General features: G+C 45.1%; 1 protein-coding gene across 1 annotated transcript in view; it reads right to left on the bottom strand.

Moving 5' to 3' along the window:
- LOC102943820 (NACHT, LRR and PYD domains-containing protein 3) overlaps positions 1 to 14,712 on the bottom strand; it is a 194,752-nt gene that overhangs the window by 7,710 nt on the left and 172,330 nt on the right. The window contains exon 12 of the mRNA XM_043549318.1: positions 2,341 to 2,526. Within this exon, the coding sequence (XP_043405253.1) occupies positions 2,341 to 2,526 (186 nt within the window). The remainder of the gene's footprint in view (positions 1 to 2,340; positions 2,527 to 14,712) is intronic.

Here is a 14,712-nt window from a genome sequence, read left to right as displayed (position 1 = left end):
TATTATTCAATAAATAACTTTTATGGTTAAGCTGGTTGCTTCCCTCCCTCTGTCTCTGAACTTTACTCTTTTGTGTTTTTGGCTTCCCTATTTACTCTGCAGCAATGCTCCTCTTACCTAAGCTAAAGATCCCTGTAGCGCCCAAAAATACTGTGGGGTTTGCTCATCAAATGGGTTCTGACCAGAGCAATTGTAACGTGAAAGTGGGGATAGGGACGTGCTGAACCTGTGACATACAAGGGTGGCAGTTTGGAAGTGCTGCTCGACCCAGACTGCTGAGTCCAGGGACATATAAGGGCTCAGCTTGGGAGTGCTGATTGACCCGGTCCACTAAGACTTGCTCTGTTAATGTGTGTGTGTGTGTTCATCTAATTCTGGGGCTGGAGGAACCCAGCCCTGGGGAACCTAGGTCCTGCAGGATATCTCCATTGGGAGGGGACTTGCAGAAGGGAGAAGTAGAGCTCGATATGAAAACACAAGTGACACAAGCAGTACATTGATAGAATTACAGAACCCCACCCCCAGAAGGGTAACCCTAATAAATGAGCATACCCCAAAGTAATGGGCAAATCTGGTAACAGGGGAGAAGGAGACAGATTTAGGGGTGCAGGAAAATGGGCTGCAGGGCGATGGGGGGGTCAGAAGGGAGCATATTGAAGGGGGGTCTGGAGGAAGAGGGGGAGTATTTGTGGGGTGGAGCATTGTCTAGTCTCTGGCAGAGACGTGGTGGTTGGGGGAAATCAGGGAAATGCTGCTTCTTGGAAAAGGCTAAAACAATCCCATAGTATGTTGACTGTGACTTTATCACTTATTCCAGGGGTGGGGAACCATTTTTCTATCAGGGGCCATTGACCCACTGAAAAAAATTATGGTGGGCCACACATATTCAACTTACCTGCCCGAGGGGTCATGAAGGCTCCGCGCTTCCCCCCACAGTGGGATGAGACAGTGCCGGCAGCTCCAGCCCCGGGAGGGGCACTGAGATTCAGGGCTTCTCCCCCGACACACGTGGGACAAGCTAGCACTCGCGGCTCCAGGCCCATGGGGGTGGGGGGTGCCGAGGCTCGGGGCTTCCCACCTGTGGTGGGATGAGCCAGTGATTGCAGCGCCAGTCCTGCAGGCACGAAGCCCTGAGTTTCGGCGCCCCCCACAGGGCTGGAGCTGTGAACACTGGCTTGCCCCACTGCGGGGGGGAAGCCCCAAAACTCAGTGTCCCCCCCAGTGGGTGAGTTGAACATGTGTGGCCCGAGGGCCAAATGAAAATGAGCAAGGGGCCGGATCCGGTCCACGAGCCATAGGTTCCGCACCCCTGGCTGATATCTTTATATGAATAAGTTTCAAGTTTTTTAATATGTATATCTGTAACTCATCAACCCTAACAAGAGTGTAAGTTGTATGTGCAAGTGTGAGGTCAGTGGTCCTTGAACAATTTACAATCCAGCCTTTCTTTTATCCAAGGAAATAAATTTGGAGGGGAGAAAGTCAAGACAGTGACTGGAAAGGGATAGCAGTTCCTCTACATGATGGATGAGGAGAAATTAAATGCAGTCTCCATCTGAGCAACCAGGGAGAGGCATGAATTTCTGTGTACATTAACGATTGATTTTTCAACCTGATATCATCTCACACACATCAGCAAAGGAGTAGAAGGAAGTTTAAAAGGCAAAAGGTAGACGAAAAAAACGCCACCACAATTAGATTTTTTTTTTAGGTCTCATGGATTTTTGGGGGGGTCTAACTCATTATTTTTGATGTCTTAATGTTGGCAGTACTGGGTTGTTGGGTTTTTTTGGTCTTAAAATAATTGTGTCTGTAACAGCAAAACATGCTGCATCTGGGATTTGCTAAAAACCACTGGGCTCTGTCCTCGGCTGCACCAACTTCACACTCAGTGCTGATGAGGAGACTGAAGAAACTGGTTTTAAGACACCTCTGCACTGCCCTGATCCTGGGCCAAGTGGGGGACAAAACGGCCTCTGGTCTAACACAGATGAACCTCAGGGCTGCCCTAAGTTACCCCAGATGTTGTGCCGGGCTAGGAGAGGTGGAGCACCATGCACTCTGCCCCGGAAATACACCTCCATGCTACACAGAGGCATGGCGATGCAGGGGGTGGGTGGTACATAGTGGGCTGTACCTGCTTTCTACCACAAGAGAATTACCGTGAGTTAGGGGGATCCTTAGCTGCCCCTTTAGGGTAGTTGCCCAGCTGCTTTCCCTGCTCAACAGGGGCTGAAGCCTGAGCACTGTAGGGTGTTGTGGTCCTTACTGGTACTCTGAGTTTAACTCACAGCATCAGTGTTACCAGGCACAGACTAAAGGGAGCTGGCTGTTACTTACATCAGTCTCTGCAGTTTGCAGTTCGGGTGTATCAGTCCCTCACACAGCAGCCGCACTCCGGCATTGCCCAGATGATCACCATACAGGCCCAGCTCTGCCAGGCTCTGGCTGGTTTTGAGAACAGCGGCGAGATCCCTGCAGCCAGTGGCTGTGACATCGCACTCCCACGTAGCGGACGTCCCCAAGCTGCAGGAGAGAGAAAGGCAGAGGAGGGGGATCAATGCATGAATGGGGTTCATCACAGCTGGTCTGACAGGTGGCCCCACCCACCAGCCCCTCTGCCTGACCCATCAGCATCAAGAATGAGCCAGAAGTCCTGCTACAGACTCTGTCCCTAGTCCCACCTCTTGTCCAATGAGAAACCAGCAGTTGGTGGGACTTCCTGTCTAAGCTCCACCCCTTTCCCTTTGCTCTTCACCAGTCAAAAGTGAGAATGGCCTCAACACTTCAAATGTCTGCCACTGACCAATAAGGAATAAGGTTTGGGGCAAGACTTCCTTCCTAAGCACCACCCCTCATCCTTTCCATTAACCAACCACAATTCAGAAAGGGTAAAACGTTGCCCTTTAAGTCCTGCCCACTCCACACTGATCAGCCCCAGAATGGTGTGACCCAATCAGAGCAGCCCTACCACTACAGGGAGGCTGTAGGGGGACCCCCGCCCCAGGCAGCTGAGCCAGGCTCAGGGCAGGAGTACTGGCCCTAATTTTTAAATACTGATTGTTAAATAGCTCCACTTTAAAAACTGCAACCATATAAAAGAGAGGTCGTGTCCAATCCAAAAAGCACATTTCTGAGACCAAAAACCACAAGCGAATGAGCAGAGCTTTCTGCAAGAGAAAGGATGCTCATGTAGTTAAAGCCCTGGATTAGAACTCAGAGACCTGTGGCTCAGTGCCTGGCCCTACCATCCATCCCCCTATGTGACTTTGGGCAAGTCATTCTATCTTTATGGGCCTCAATTTTCCATCCTAAAAATGGGAATAATTATATTTCCTTCCCCCATCCTTTGTCTTTCCGGTTGTCTTATAGCAGGGTGATGCTATAGTTAAGGTTTAGATCAGGTTTCTGTTTAAAATCCAACTCTACTATCTGTTCTAAAATCCACATGGTTACTCAGATTGCCTTGAAAGTTGGTGAGCCTCATAGGTGCTTGGGATTCTATACATGTTCCGAACTTTTAGATGTTTGACCAAGTTGTTCCCAAGGTATAGTCTCGGGGGGAAAATAGCTTTTCTTAAAGGTGACAGATTTCAGCAGCCTATTTGTGCTCACAAGGTATGTCTACACTGCAGTTAGACACCCATGATTGGCCTGTGCCAGCTGATTTGGGCTCCGGGGATCAGTTTCTGAGGCTGTTTAATTGCAGTGTAGACTTCCAGGGTCTGGCTCCTGATCCGAGCTCTGGGATCCTCTACCCTCAAAAGTCCTAGAGCTCAGGTTCCAGCCCAATCCCAGAAATCTACACTGCAATTAAACAGCCCCGCAGCCCAAGTCAGCTGGCACAGGCCAGCCACAAGTTTTTAATTGCAGTGTGGACACACCCACAGAGAATGATCAAACCAGGGCTCAGATCATTGCACCAGGGTGTCCAGCGCTCAAGGGTTCCTCCAACAGAGAGTCTGGGACCCACCAGCCCTTTGGAGAAAATCAAATTAAAACTTTATTTGAAACATATTTTGCTTCTCTATGTTACAGTATCAGAAGCCTCCCCTTCCAAATGACACTTTAAATGAATTAAACTGATCATGTGTGGACAGAAGAGTTAACAGAATTGTTAGCAGCTGGATAGCTAAAAGGAATAGTCAGTCGTCCTTTGATCCTGACCCCAAGTCAGTTTGAACCCCACTTGGAGAGACACTTGGCAAAGGCAGGATAGCAGATTGCTAAAACGTGTGTCTGGGGAGAGTGTTATTTTGGGGAAATGTAATCAAAGTATTTTTGTAAAAAGAATAAATTACATGAAAGCTTGTTTACATCTTAAACAAAATGAACGTGGACACCTGTAACCCTGCCACCTGGGGGCACCTGCCATAACAACATGTCCAGTGCCTAGCACAGTGAGACCCTGATCTCAGCCAAGGCATTTTTCCACTATTGCAATTCACTAATAAATAATACAGCAACTACTGCAAACAAAATGTGGAATTCATTCAGCCACCACCTGAGTTGTTGGTGGTTGACTGGCTGAACAGAGGAGCTCATTGGAGCAACTTTTCATTGAGATATTGGAACCCAAACAGGAGACCCGCCCCCCCACCAACATAATGATGGCTAATGAGCATCACCTGGACGATCAAACTCGTGAGTCATGAACCATGACTAAGGAACAAACACATGGAACATCTGTTTACCAAATCAATACTGTATTTAGTGCTCAACAGGGAGATGCCAGAGCCTGTTCATGGGTAAATTGTGGAAGAGGTTCTGTAAAAGGGCGAAATTTGGTAGCTCAATGGCCAGAGTGTTTGGCTTCCAATCGAAGATTTGATGAAAGACCTCCTCATGCACATTTGTTTCTGTTGTAATTAAGAAAATCCCTGTCACACAAACTTAAATCTTTGTTTTTAGTCTTTACTTGAAAGTGGTCACATAAACAAGCAATTTCTACAGAAATACGCCTATGGTCATGCTCTGCTTTGGCTCATGCCTCAAACCTGATATTGAGAATAAGCAGGGTGGAGAAAAATTGATGTTTCTTTTAACAAAAGAATCACAGACATTGTCTGATTTTTTTTTACTTAAGTCAGATTAATTTAAATTGGATTTTTATTTAAATTAAATATATTTTTCTTTTAAAAATAAACATTTAAAATTAAATTAGAAATTATAACATCCTGTGTTAAAGCATAAATTTACTATAATCTGTATATAAATAATTTAAATTAAATAAAAATGATATGCAAGAAGTATGTGTTTGCTGATAAACTGATGGAAGTCACCGGCTGAGCACCTGGAAGCCCTGAGAACACCGGCTAGAGATAGGGATCGGCTTCTGGCTCCCTGCTGCAGAGCTGGAAACTCTGGAAGCCCCAGCTCTCTACCTCTTAGGCTCCTGGCTCAGTCACTGTTCCCAGGGCTTCTAGGTTCTCAAGGCTTCTAGATTCCTGGCTCTTCATCCTGGCCAGGAGTCTAGAAGCCATGGGAGCCATGGCTGAGCTAAAAGAGTGGTTTTCAACCTTTTTGGTCTCAGGACCCATTTGTAAACCTTGATGGCCTGTCGCGACCCAGTAAATAGCTTTAGTGCAAAAATGTCTGGCTTATGAAATATTTCTAACCCATGATATAGAATATACACATTAATATAATAAGTACTAAATACAGCACTTAAGTATTTGTTATATAAATCCTATGTTCCGAGCATTGCAACCTGTCAGAATGTGTCAAAGAGTCGCATGGGAAGCCCTGACCTAGGGGGTGGGGGATCATGTCCTGGCCCGGGGGAGGGGTGGGGAGGCAGGGGTCAGAAGCGCTGGGGGGTGTAGAGCCCACCATGCACTCACCCCGCAGCAGCGGCTCCTGCACCTTCAGTCCTGCAGGGCTGGCTAGCTCTCTGATCTGGGTATTGCAACCTGGTGCATGGGGTCACAGTGCCACCACTCAAATCTGAGTGAGCTCCCTGTCATGACAGAAAGGCAGTTGGGCCAAACCAGTGGTAAAACTTTGACTGTTTTAAGGAGGGAGCAAAATCAAGTCTTCAGGGACAATTGTTTAGAGAGTAACTTATAATCAGTACTATAGGAGGTGGTGAATGAGAGAGAGGTCCCCCTGCACTTCCCCTTCCCGTGTGTGTCAGAGAGAGATCACTGAATCTTCATCCTGTCCGCAAAGAGAATGGCAACCCCTGTGCTTACAGTGGAATCCAACTCAGAAAACCTCCCCTCTGCAATCAGCCAGCCGATCAGTCTGGTTGCCTGCATCTGTGTGCGTCTCTTGCAAAAACGAAAGATCTACCTTTTTCTGGGACAGGAACTCAAAAAGAGCCCTACGTTTTTTCACGTTCCTGCGCCCATTCACATTCTGAGAGCCACAAACAAAATTATCCTTCAGACCAGTACTCATCAGAAGAAATAAGAAAAAGACAGAAACAGGAAAAACTACAACAGCCAAACCTCAAACAAAGCCACCACGTGTTCTTCTATCCATTAATGCCCAACATTTCCATTAGACAAATAGACACATGATTTGGTCATCACTTTATTCAGTTTATGCCGCTTCTGTTTGTCAACCTCAGACACAGAGACACATCTCATAGTACATTGAGCAGACAACAAAAACAGATTAAGATCAGGAAACCAACCTGCCATTTCTACACCACGTTTCCCCTTAGTCTCATCCAGAAACCTACCAGTAGTGTTCAGGGTGTCCCCCACACAGGGAGTTCAGGTCCCAAAGAATCCTCTCAGACTCAGAGTCACTACTGACCTCAAGGGCAGGGGGGAACCTCAGAGAGACCAGAGGGAGGGGCCTGCCAGGACCGAGGGGACAAAACTTATACCTAAGAATTCCCCATGCCTCCAACCAAAGAATGACCCTCAGCAGCACCCGCAGCCATGCGCTCCCCGACTGCACTGACCACACTAATCCACTGGGGCCTTCAATGGCTGTTTTTTGTTCTGGAGTTTTGCCAACAAGTCAGAATCCACAACCAAAGCCGTGGAAACCACAGTGACAGGCTCAGCCTCCATTTCTCAGACAGGCTCAGGCTGAGAGTCCACTGAATCAGGAGCCACAGAACCAGTAATACCATCTCCCCCGGGGTGTAAAGGGGCAACTAACCCCCTCCCCTCCAGAACCAACATCCCCAGAGATATCTGGAGCCTGCTGGCTCTCAGTCCCTGCCGCAGCCACCCCACCCTGCGCTTTACCCTCAGAGCCCCCCACATTCCCAGGCACAGGGTCACCAGGGGCAGCCTGCCTCTTCTTAGGGCACTGATTGACTCAATGTGTCAGACTCCCACAATGAAAACAGGCCAACAAACATGATGTTGTCACACTCCCCAATCCTATACTTCAGGGACACTTTAAATACTTTGGAAGCACAGTTTAATATCATATAGAGCTGCCTATGAAAGGACAAGACATGCTGAACTCCTGGGCTTTATGGCCCAAAGGAATCCTCCTAATAGGGCTAGTGATCTTACCATAACTTGACAGGCCTCTGGCCAGCTGCTCATTTCCTAAAAATGAAGGGACATTAGAAACAGCAACTTTAACAGCAGGTGTTGAGAGGGGCTCAACAGGGACAAAAACATCCTAATCCCCTCCACAGCCACCTGCTCAAGGAGGCTACGTGTAGCAACAAACACCACAGCCTTGCTCGTGCGGGAGGCAATACCTCACGTTCTTAAACCCAGTGACCTTCCCCACAGCTAGAACATGCTCTTCCACAGAGGCAGAGTCTGGAGGCAAAATCCAAACCCCATAGCCACACATTAAACCCTCAGACTCTGCAACAAACTGCAGTCTTTGTCCCCTGGGCCTTGGGCTGGCCATCCCAGTCCAGAGAATACACAAAAGCCTACTAAGACAAAAGAAATCCTAAAATAAACATACAACTACCAAAAAATTAATAAACACACACAAAAAAATCCCCCCACACAGAGAACAGCAAAGCACACTCACTCTCAACCTCCACCCCAAACAATCCCACAATCCTCAGCAAGAGAGATCCCCCTGTACTCCCCTCTGTGTATGTGTGTGTGTGTGAGGGAACTTGATGCACTCCCACCCGCCCCGTTTGTGTGTGTGAGAGAGAAAGAGAGAGAGAGAAATCTCCATGCATGTGTGATTCCTGCAGCACTGCTCAGGTTTGGCCTGGCTACTCCCTGTCATGACCACAAATCTCTTCCCTTAAATTTATTTGAAACTATTGGCCAATATACTTGTAACCCTCATGTGGGGTTTCCCAGCTCCTGAAACTCCAATCTCAACCTCAAGGGGGCCCTACCAAAAAGCACTACAGCTAAAATGGCTACCAGTGCCCTTGGAGTCAGGACTAAGAACAAAAGAAACAAGGAGCCCTGGCTGGGCCTAGTTTGAGAGGCTTCTTCATGGGGTGATCTGGACAGGCCGTCCACCAGTCCTGGTGCACAGCCCCCAACAGTAAGTTTACAGGGAAAAGGGCAGCCTGACAAAGAGAGAGGGCTTAAAGTTGGAAGCTGGAAGAGAGACTGTGCAGATCAGGCAGTCCCTGCTAAATTCCCACTCCCCCCAGAAGGAGTTTGTATTACTCTGAGACTGTGGCTTCAGGGATATGGGAGCTCCAGCAGTAAAGTGACCAGAATCCAAAGAGAGAGAGAGAGAGAGATCTTACCCAGAACAGGTTACCAGGAGCCAGCCGAGATCCCAAGGGATTCTAGTGAACCTGGATGGAATCAGGAGAGGAGCCTGCCCTACCGAGGCATGAATTAAAAGGTGACTTTTGTTTTAGTCAGCCACCACCATAGCCCTGCAACACTCCATCTCAGGACACACGACCTCAGCACCAGCATCCACCTTGGGAAGGCCCCAGGGTGGGAGGTGGGGTTAGATGAGTTTGTGAGCATTAGGATGCAGGAAATTGGGTTAATAATATTTCTTAATTATTAGATCATCTTAACCCTTCCTGCCCCGATCCTATTTTCCTGTGACCAGTACAATTCATCTTTCTATTATAGTATTATTTTTGGTGTGTCATTCATTTGCTGAAGTTTATTTTATTTACTCTATTTTATTGTCTCCTGTGTACTGGGCTTTATGCTTCTTTCGAGTTTGAAGTATTATCATGGCTTTATCAAAGGACAGCCACCCTGTGCATTGGGCAAAGTGCAGAGTCTCTTTGAGTGGAGACACCAGGAGCCAAAAAAGAAAAAGAACCCAGAACCTGACCCGTGCAAGGAGTGGAGAAAAAATACCCCAAATATTGATGATAGCAAGCACCTGGGAGAGGAAAGGGAGGAGGGGATACGTACTATTATAATAATAAAAACAAGTTTTAAAACCCAGAGACATGTTTAAAAGAAAACCTGAAGGAAAGTTAAAAGAAAAATAATGTAGCTAAAAGTTGTTTTGTTAAGTTTGTCAGGGATCAAAGTGGAGTCTTCGGTGACCATTTAAAGTAAAAGTCACTTTAGTCACAGCCTGAAGTAAAAGAAGAAAAGGCCTTTCATGCTGGTTTCTATGTTTTTGAAAGTGACTCACAGGGACTGAGTCCTCATTTAAGAGTTAGGTCCAAAGTATTTTGAAAGCAACAAACTCAATGATCAAACTCATTCAAAAGCAGAGCTGAAGTCAGATTTTCTGAAGTCAGAGAAAAAGTCAGATTTTTCCATCCAGCAAGGAAATTCCGATATTTCAACATTTGTTTTCATCCCAATGCATGACAAAAAGATGAGGTGTCAATTTTTATGGAACAGAAATTAAAAAAAAAATCAATTTAGAAATGAAGAAACTTTTTTGTCCCAGCCCTCTCAACCCAAATGAAATATTTTGCATTAAGAAACATTTTCCTATTGTGCATTACCTCCTGTAAGTGTAGTTTTGGAACCTGAGGCATCCATTCTCCCCTGTGCCCAGGGTTCCTGCATGGACTAGGTTTCCCATGATGCAGCTTCCATCCACCCATGATGCATCACACATGTTGGTCAGAGGAGAGCCCACATTGCACTTTGGGAGATGTAGACCTCCAGAGAGTCTGGCTCACAGGCAAATGACGACCTAAGATACAACTTCCATAGGGCAATGTTCTAATAGGGACATAAAGTTTAATTAAATGTTTTGAGTCAGTTCAACAAAAAAAATTCCAATTTGGGTTGAATTAACCCAAAACAAAAAATATATAATTTTGATTTTTCTGATGAAAAATCAAAATATTTATGCAAAATCAAAATATTCTCACAAAAAGTTTCTATTTTATGGAAGCTGCATTTTCCTTCAGGAAATCATTCCAGTGGTAAGTTCTTGACCATCTCTAGACAATAGTCTCTGCCATTTGCTGCCAGAGCAAATTCTTCTCGCTTAAGTATTGGAGCATAAAATGTACATGAGTAAGTAACAAATTCAGTTACTGCTACAGACCCGTAGGTCTCGCTCCTCAGGAGGGAACAGGATGCTGCAGATGCACTGAGCAGGGGCGATCTGTAGCTGAGTAGTAACTCCAACAGCCAGTGGGAGAGAAGGAAAATGGATGTAGTGGTAAATACTCTGAGATGGGAAATCACTGAAAGATTGATTAATTTTTCAATACCAGTGGGGGTGGGTCTTTGATAGCAGCTGATGGTTCCTGTCTGCTGCAGGCTGTGTAACGGAGAGTGGCAACTCCTGATCATCAAGAGGGAAGAGACGGAAGAGGCTAAACAACACGGATGGTGGGAATAAGAGGATAAAACAAGCAGTGCTAGAGATGAGTCCTATCCACCTACAAACTGACAGGGGGAGCTCTGAGACCTTGATAGAGGCTTGGTGGGGTAGATGGTGACAGAAGCACCTCAGCCCTCCAGGCCGTGGATCTGATGTTCCTGGGAGAGAAAAGTGGAACCTGCATTAGGTGTTAGTTTATTGGCTAAAAAAAGGAAATGAGAGCAATTGAGAGGTTAAAGCAGAATATATTAACAGGTGAGTCACAGTTTTCAGTGATTTCCCATCTCCAGATTGTGGCCATGATTTAATAAACTGCAAGTTTCCTAAAAGTCTTTTCAGAATCCCCAGGTTGTCTCTGGCGATCTCAGCTTTGCATCTGGTACACGTCCCTGTAAGAGTCCAAACAGTCAGAGATGAAGGATCGTTCCCTGAATCCACATTTATAGATTCTTCAGTCAGAAAATAGGCTGACAGCTTCTGCCCACATGGGCTTTTCCTCTGATGACAGGAAGTGAGGAATGCCTTTAGAGTCTCTGACCACCGGTCATTATATACAATGGCCACTTGCTTTGAAATTAGCATTTCACAAGGCTTCTTTGAAATGAATGAAATATAAAATCCCTCTGACTAAAAAAAGCTTCTGAGAGATTTGTTGTACTTTGACACCACCAATTGGAGATCCACACTTGCCATTCTCTCTTTGCATAGATGGGTCAAGTGTCCAATAGAAAATCAGAGAGTAGCCCTGGCCAACAAGCCCTGCAATCAGGGTATTAAGACTGAGGTCACTGTGTGGGACCCCAGAGTTGCTGAATTCACTGAAGAAGCTGTAGGACTAAGAAGTTGCAGGACTGAAAAGAACTACTGGGCATTTGACCAGCCCCATAGACCACCTCTCCCCCTTATAGGGTTACCAGAACTGAGAAGAACCTGTGAGGTTTAATTTCACAGATTCTATTACTCTGTGTTCTTTATATATATTACATGTCTTAAGACAATTGAACGCTTATTCCTTGGAAAATTACTAGAATTACTTAAAGTGGGATAAATGTGTGACTGGGAATAAAGAACTGATAACTAATGATTATAAGTAGATGTAATAAGAAATGTTGGTGATTTGTTTTGTTCCTTGGTATAGTTTCTGGACCCCAGTGCTGGTCTATGTTAACCACTTGCAAGACTGCATGTGTTCTTTGTGTTCAGTACATGCCTAGAATATTTGTGTATCTCTACCTGACCGATGAAGTGTTGCGTAGATACAAAAGTGGTTCAGAGAGTATTAATAAACTGTTGGTCAGTTAAGAGCCCCACATGTCCCGATCTGAGAAATACTGTCCAAGGTAAAAGCTGACCTGAAAAGAATCTACCATTAAAATTAGTGTGCTAACACTCCCTAGACTAAAAAAAAAAAGCCTCTCCTGTTAAAATTCCATTCCAACATTGTCTACAACACTTATCAAATTGGCTAATCTAGTTTGTTAGATTTCAGCTTTAAAATCTAATCGGACTCCTGGCAAATTCATAAAATAGCCCCACATTGACACTTACAGCTGTGGGTTATGCTTGGCATTTCTGATGACATAGTGTGTGGTATTAGGCCAGTGTCCTTTGTACAGCATCCCATTACGTGAAGCAATTTCATCTCTATTATTATTAATTAAATTTTAATGGGCTTCTTCTCCCCCAGTGTCTGGGCTACAGGGGGTTGTGATGAGACACAGAGCCCGAGGGAATGGGAAATTGAAACAAAGTGTGCTCACGGTTGGTGGTGCCGCCCATAACCCGCTCCAAGGGAAGCAGGTATTAGGCCTCTCATGATATTACAGTTTTTTAGATAACGTGGCTTCACCTCATTCTTTCCAATACCCCTGATGTTACAATATATGTTGCATCAATATGGTTCTATAGTGGGGACACCAGGGATTTTTCCTTTGGCTGGCTGTCTACAATTACTTTGTCACGCTGCTGTAAGGTTGGTCATTTTGTTTCTTGTCTGACCTTGTTAAAGTTTGTTTTGGAAATACGTAGTATTGGCACCAAACTCCTCCTCGTGCAGTTCCCTGATTTCACTAATTATAGATGCTCTTCAACGCATGGCTGCTTTAAGAAGCTCCTTTCTGGGCCTTTCTTTCACATTAATAAAAACTTTTGCAAAGTCATAGTTATTTTCTGACATATAGGCAGTATTGCCAATTCCAGATGTTTAAAAAGCCCCCAAAATCATGATTAAAATGAATGCTTTTGTGCTTCATTTTCTTAGCCTTCTAGTTCCTGAGTGCGTAGGTTACACATGGGTCACCTTTTTAATCTTTTCTCCACAATCACAAGGGTCTAGAAACATAATTATAAATAAAAATTTAAACTAAAATTCTCAAATATTCACATACTCCAGGAGCTGAGGCTGAATAAAACACCAAGTATTATAAACCTGGCAATAAAATGGGAAGAATTAGCAATGCTAGCTGGTTCTTTGCACAGTGGATTCAGTAATATGGCTTACAGCTCTTAAATTTCATGAACTTGTTATGGTCAGAAATCAGTAGAGCAAGAATACACCACCAGACACAACAGCCAGCATTTGTCTCTCAGTGGGAAGAGTTGTGTTGTGTTTTACTCAGTCCTTTCGAAGCAAATGTCCATGAGGAGAACCCCCACCCATAACCAAACAACTGCAATTTTAGGCTCTTCGTTAATCTCAAAGAACTTCAGTACCAATGCCCCCGACAACATTTTTTAAAATTCCCCAAAAGCTTTTCTCTTGTCTGTCATCCCCGTGATATCCTCTAGTGCCCTCAAGTAACAATCTGAGTAGGATGCTCAGCTGTAACAAGTTAAGACTGGATTTGCTGAGACATGTTAACATGCTGTCACAGGGGGCACTGTCCCTTCAGAGGAGCTGCCAGGTCCAGCTCTGTGGTCTTGGTTTCTTCCCTGAATGAGAGAGCTTGTGGCGGCTGTGGTCCAAAGCAAAGCCCAAGAGGCTCTCTGATTATTAAGTAGCTCTACTTTAAAAACTTTAACCATATGAAAGAGAAACAATATCCATTTTAAAAAGCACATTTCTGAAACCAAGAAACACAAGAATGAGCACAGCTCTCTGCATGAGACAGCCTGGTTGTGCAGTTAAAGCCCTGGATCAGAACTTGGGAGATCTGAGTTCAGTTACTGGCTCTACCATACACAACCTGTGCTACCTTTTTCATCTGAAAAATGGGAATTGTAATATTTCCGTCCCCTTCCCTTTGTCTGTCCTGGAATTAGGTGGTCACACATTATAAAGCGCTTTCTCCTCTTTCAGGGATCTCAGCCCAACCCCAAACTCCCAAACAGAAACCTGCCTGCTGAATAGATTGTAATGAGAGTGCAAGGCAGACAGCAAACTCTCTGGCTGCTTGCACAGCTCCCTCCTTCCCAAAATTGCATCTCCACCAAATCTGGCAAAACCCAATAAAACTAACACATCGCCCCAAGATTAAAACCTTGCTTACATGCTAAAAAAGAACTTGCAAGACTAACAGAACCGCCCGGTGACACCTGCTAATACAACATGTCCAGTGCCTAACACACTGAGACCCTGATCGCAGCTGGGGCACTTCAGCAATACTATAATACACTAATAATTAAATGACAATAATCTTGTTTAATTCACAGTTTAAGGTTGCCTAGTGGTAGCTTATGCCCTTCTCACACTTCAGAAAACCAGGAAATACAGAGTGAAGGTAAACACCCAAACAACCTTAACTCTGACCCCTGGAGCTGGCAATAGCCACTTGGAATTAAGTGCATGCCCTCCAGATGCATTCAATGTGTTAGGTGTAACTGTACTAAATGGTGGAGGAATATGTTGAAGCAGCTCAGAAGAGCTGTAGTTGTGATACGAGGAGATCTAGGGATTAGCTTGAGGAGCATCATCATAGAGCTGTGACTGCGATATGAGGGGATCTGGGTCTGAGTCTCCTCTGTGTGTATTCTCAAAAGAAAGAGGAGCATGTGAACCATGACGTTCCAGTCAGCATCATTCCAGTATAGAAT

Source organism: Chelonia mydas, chromosome 6 (genome assembly GCF_015237465.2).
Source record: "Chelonia mydas isolate rCheMyd1 chromosome 6, rCheMyd1.pri.v2, whole genome shotgun sequence".
In the NCBI taxonomy this organism is placed as follows: Eukaryota; Metazoa; Chordata; order Testudines; family Cheloniidae; genus Chelonia; species Chelonia mydas.
The sequence above is the reverse complement of the archived record's forward strand: the minus strand, read 5'-3'. Positions and strand labels throughout refer to the sequence as shown.